Source organism: Castanea sativa, chromosome 4, assembly GCF_040712315.1.
Source record: "Castanea sativa cultivar Marrone di Chiusa Pesio chromosome 4, ASM4071231v1".
In the NCBI taxonomy this organism is placed as follows: Eukaryota; Viridiplantae; Streptophyta; class Magnoliopsida; order Fagales; family Fagaceae; genus Castanea; species Castanea sativa.
The window spans coordinates 613,176-618,667 of NC_134016.1; the positions used below are offsets into that span (position 1 = coordinate 613,176).

General features: G+C 39.5%; 1 protein-coding gene across 1 annotated transcript; it reads left to right on the top strand.

Annotated features, from left to right (window-relative positions):
• Window positions 1-225: 225 nt before the first annotated feature.
• Window positions 226-5,079, top strand: LOC142631384 (serine/threonine-protein phosphatase 7 long form homolog). Its single transcript, XM_075805528.1, has 7 exons — window positions 226-770; window positions 930-1,020; window positions 1,141-1,539; window positions 1,627-2,480; window positions 2,586-2,755; window positions 4,280-4,627; window positions 4,993-5,079. The coding sequence occupies exons 1-4, from the start codon at window positions 226-228 to the stop codon at window positions 1,648-1,650; spliced, it is 1,059 nt and encodes a 352-aa protein (XP_075661643.1). The 3' UTR covers window positions 1,651-2,480; window positions 2,586-2,755; window positions 4,280-4,627; window positions 4,993-5,079.
• The last annotated feature ends 413 nt before the right edge of the window (window positions 5,080-5,492 follow it).

Genomic DNA, 5,492 nt, shown 5'->3' on the forward strand with positions numbered 1-5,492 from the left:
TTCTATCATGTGTAGGATCTGGGGGTATTGAAATGTCGTGGTTGTAATGAGGAGTCTCGAAAACGAAGCCCGATGGTGGATGATCGCGTCCTCGACATTGTCAAGAGAATTAGATTAGAGGGGCTGTATAGGACCCCATTTAGAGAGCTTGATCATAATTTGATAACGGCCTTTGTTGAGCGATGGCGGCCTGAAACCCACACCTTCCACCTTCCACATGGTGAGATGACGATCACATTACAAGACGTGGAGGTTTTGTTGGGGATTCCAATTGATGGTGAGGCAATTGTTGGAACTTGTGCCTTGAGGTGGGCTGTTGAATGTCAGGAAATGCTTGGAATTGTTACTAATTCCGTGGTGCTTAAAGGACAGAGGATCCAAATCAAGAAGCTACTTGAAAAAATTGACAAAGGGTTGCCCGATGGTGCAGAAGAGGTTGTTGTGCATCAGTATGCACGGTGTTATATTCTAGCACTCCTAGGGGACACAATTTTCACTGACAAGTTTGGCGATAGGGTGCATACAATATGGTTGCAGATGTTGAGGGACCTTCACAATCCACCTCGGTACAGTTGGGGGAGCGCTTGCCTTGCATGGTTGTACAGAGAGTTATGCAGGGCAACCGACAAAAACGCTAGTCAGATTGGTGGGGCCTTAATACTCGTTCAATATTGGGCATGGTCCAGATTCCCTTTTTTGTGCCCAAGGATGGACCTCCCACCAGATGGTGCATATGGCCCACCATTACCATCTTCGCCATTGTCTATTAAGTAAGTCTCTTCCTTGACCGATTCTCTCTATTTTTTTTGGATCCTTCATTTTAAATGATATGACACATTGAACTTAGCATTATTCAACATGCATATCCTTTTTCTTTTTTATTACATTGCATATTTGGTAGATATTGATTTCCTCTTTCTTCATTGTAGGTTGGTTTGGGTCGTGAGCACGAAGAATAGCCCCGCCGAAATCTGTTTGGTTCGGTACCGTCAGCTTCTAGATTCTATGTATCCCAACCAGGTATTCAAATTGTGTTTCTTGTAATGTTATCTTAGTGTATACTGTTATAACTGTAAAATGTGTCAATTCAAAATAATGGAACATTGCATAATGTGCTGCGTTTTTTTTTTACTACAACAGGTGGTGTGGCAACCATATGAAGCCGAATTAGGCCATCTGCCTGCGTTCTGTGTAGCAGGATGGGACATGTGGACGGCGAGGGTGCCGCTTGTATGTTTCTGGCTAGTAGAGAAACATACACCAGATCGTGTTCTTCGTCAGTTTGGGATGGTGCAAGAAATTCCCGAAGATGTTGATACTGACGATGCCCTTCATAAGATAGACTTGAGGGGGAAGATTGAAGTGGATTGGAGGGTCAGACATTTTAGCCACATCCAAGTATGGAATACGAGAGCACAGAAACTATGTCATGGAGCACGACTAGAGGGTGCTATGTCGAGTGTTCATCCATACTTCGGCTGGTATGGTAAAGTCACATGGAGGTTTGTCGACCACACTAGCGCCTCTCTTCTTATTATGGTAATCGCTTTGACCTTTCTTTCCAAATTTTGTTGCGTATTACCATTTTTGTGTTAGGTGTACTAATTGTATTACAAAAATTGCAAGTTGCCATGCACAAGCAGATGTTGATGCGTTATGTAGTAAACAGTCCTGAGCACAAGCTGATTACAGCTATGCTGAAGGAAGTGGATCGCCTTCACCGTCTAGCTGCCCATCTTCCCTTGGAAGATGCAGATCCAGCAAATCCAGAATTGCCAGAACATAATGGACGACCAAGCACGAGCTCAACTCCCGCCAGCCATAGCCATGGCCAGTGTGTTGCACCCCATCAAGGCCAAAATCAACCCCCTCCACCCCCACATGCTTATCTTGCCCCAGAGTTCCCTCCACCCCCACATGCATCACCTGCCCCAGAGTTCCCTCCACCCCTACATGCATCTCCTTCCCCAGAGATCCCTCCTCGTACTACTCCCGCATTTCCTGACCTACAGATCCCTGTACCCACTGCACATGCATCTTCTCACCCCGAGATCCCTTCACCCACCCTATGTACATTTTCTGACCCCGCTCATCTATCCCTTACTCCACCATCCTTTGATCTCGGCATTGATTTCAATGACACCCCTCAGGTCATGCACACTCAATCTCCCTCGTACAACATTGGTCATATACACCATGTACCACCCCATAGTGACTCCATGTCATTCATGCCCACTCCTGGACTGCATACAGCTCCTATGACTATGAGCCTCACTCACATTTAGTCCGCTACACCATCCTCCCCCGCAGTTGTAGTATCTTCAGTTGTTGGGAGTCAAGCAAATCAACCAGTTGTGCATGTCGAGAATGAGCAAGTTGATGAGCTACAGTCACCCCCACAAGGTCGGCCTAAACGCACAAGAAAAGCACCTCCTTGTGGGACAGGTGGTCACAAAGCAGGACACAAGGCTGGCCCCACGGTATGCATTGGTCATTTACTAGCTTTGAATACTTTCGTGACTGCTGTTATAGTTGGTATTAAAATTCATTTGATCCATTGCTTCTTTGTAACTTCGTCTTTGCAGCAACGCAAGGAGCCTGACCAAGGAGATGCGGTACCCCCTCCCCCACATACCAGACATTATACAAGACAGCGTAAGCGTCAAGTGCCATAGGGTTAGCACCCCATCTGCCTACAAATGGTGTTCAACTCAGCATGTATATTTTGCCCAACTCAGCACCCCTTGCAAGATTTGTAAGGCTTATCAATATGCTTGAGGGTTTATGTTATCTCTTTTTATATGTTTATGCTACACTAGTCCTGAATATTTTTTTTTGAAATTATCTTACGGTTGAGACCATGGAAAGCATCTCTACGTTTATATTATAAATAGTTTTTCACTTTATTTGTCTGCAATAGAATGAAATAAATAAATCTATGTATCTAACTTATCAAACGAAATAAAGTAGCTCAAAGGCTATAAGTCCAATTCTCTAGTCCATTAGTATGTATTCCAACCCTGATACCACATTGTAGAATCTTTTAATTGTTTTTTAAATGTAAGATGACTAAGTAATCAAATTTGCTGTTTAAGTAATCATGGTACCTGTGTTATTTGATGAGTTTCTGATGCAGTTTGGGACCGTTGACTGCACTGTGTTTGGTTCCTGAGAGAATGGAGGACAATAAAGTAATGTCTAGAGTCAATAGGTCATTGGTTTTGTTCTCAAAAGCTGAGAATAAGCCAAATGATTGTTTTGAGCTCACTTTATCGAAATTTGAGGATAAAAGTGCTATTTTTATTTCTGTTTGACATCAGGATTCTGAATTTCTTTCTTGTTCATTTCCCCATTATTCGTCTCTCTCTGTTGGTCATTCTTTTTTCTTCTTCTTTTTTCACCTCAAGATTCTGAATTTACTTTTTGTTTATTTCCTCATTGTTCCTCTCTCTCTCTCTGTTTGACAAGTTGTTATTTTATCTATCTTTCCAGTCGTACCAAATTCTTTCAGTTTGGCCTATGAATGAAAATGAGTGTTGCGTGTAATGCTTTATGTCAAATTCGATGTCCTTACAGTGCTAGATGTTATGACTGACTAAAATGTATTTATGCTCTGTAATTATCTTTAATTAGTAGGCTTTTAAACTGGTTCACACCTCTCATGATTCAACAGCCAATGAGGTCCCCATTGTTCTAAACCCTTCATATGCGCTTAGGCCTTCTTAACAGCTCTGGTTTACAACACATAAAGTTGAAATACAGAGAAGTAGTGAAAAATAGCTACAGTAATTGCTAAGGAATAGGAAACTAGAGCTTTCCATGTTGACTTGGACTGAAATCTTCTCTTTGGGATGGTGCATGTTGGATGCATCACCAGCTGTAACTTTTATTCATTTTTGTTTATTATCTTTAATAAATTCACAAATTTTCAATGAGTTTCTGTGAAAATTTTATTTTATGTAGTACTACATAATTTGAATAAGGATAGAAGAGCTCTACAATTCAAGTGTAATGAAGTTTATTTCAAATTTTTTAGTTTACTATCTCTTAATTAATTCACAAATATTAAATAATTTTTTATGACATTTATTTATGTGATACACATGAGTCATATAATAACTGATGCATAACCCCAAAATTGAAATTTCATGTTTGATGAAATTGCTCTCACTTAATTTATAATGCTTGTTTTCCATTGTAATTTTCTATCATAAAGTTTTCTAGTTTCTAACCTTTTTTTTTTTTTTTTTTTTTTTTTTTTTTTTTTAAATTTACGCAGGGTCATGAAATCGATAGATGCTCTTCTTCAACTTTCACAGGGATATGGTATGCCTGTGAGTGAACCTGGGATTCTTGTGGTTGAATTTATCCTTTCAATTGTGTGGCAGTTGCTTGATGCAACATTAGATGATGAACGCTTGCTAGAACTTACCTCAGATAAGAAGTCCAAATGGATAATTAAATCTCAAGAAATGGAAATAGATCGTAATAATAGTTTTGATGAGAAGAGGGTTGAACTTCAGGAGAGATTGCAAAATTTAAATACTGTGATGGCCATTGAGTTAGTAGGGGAATTTCTACAAAATAAAGTAACTGCGAGAATTCTTTACTTGCCTCGTCGAAACATGTATGTAGATTTCCCTTTTAATAACGTCCTTCTCAAACTCTGTTCATTTTACTTTAATTGCATGCAAGTGAAATCACACTGGATGACTCTTATGCTCAATAGGTCAAGCATTGGATAGTGACTGTTATCAATTGACCATTAAGTGCATTATTTATAGACATAACTTAATATTCTATGAAAGATTTTTCCAAAATAGTTGTCCTATATTTTCAGTGAATCCTGCTTTGTTATTCCATTCAATTCCATATTTATAATTTTATGAAGTCATAACTATTATGTCTCTTCATAACTACCATAATCATATTTCTATTTGGTCTTCTTTTGAATGAAAGAAATTAGGCTAACAGTCCCTGCTACATTGTCAGGCCCTCACATTGGCTAGATTTCATCCAGAGATTACAGTTGCTTCAAGCAAATTCCTCAGCATTAAGAAATTCCAAAACTCTTACTCCTGAGTCTCTTCAGTTGACTTCAGATGCTCGAATAGTATTGTCTCGAGAATGCAAAACAAGTTCACTACAAAAGTTTCATGCAGTCATGGCTTTTGGATCTCTCTCTTCCTCTGCTGGTCTATGCCAAGGAGCTAGCCGTTCTGCTCTTTGGCTTGCTCTTGATCTCTTATTAGAAGATGCCATGGATGGATATCAAGTAAATGCAACATGTGGCATTGAAATAATTACTGGTAAATTCAGAGTTTTTCATAGTCCTTGACATGAATCTTAATAGAAATGTTGTCAGATCTGTTCTTCCAAATCCAATGTCTATAAAAATGATAATTTTAAGGTTTCAAATTGTGCAGGTTTGATTAAAACCCTTCAAGCAATAAATGGCACCACCTGGCATGACACCTTTTTAGGTCTTTGGA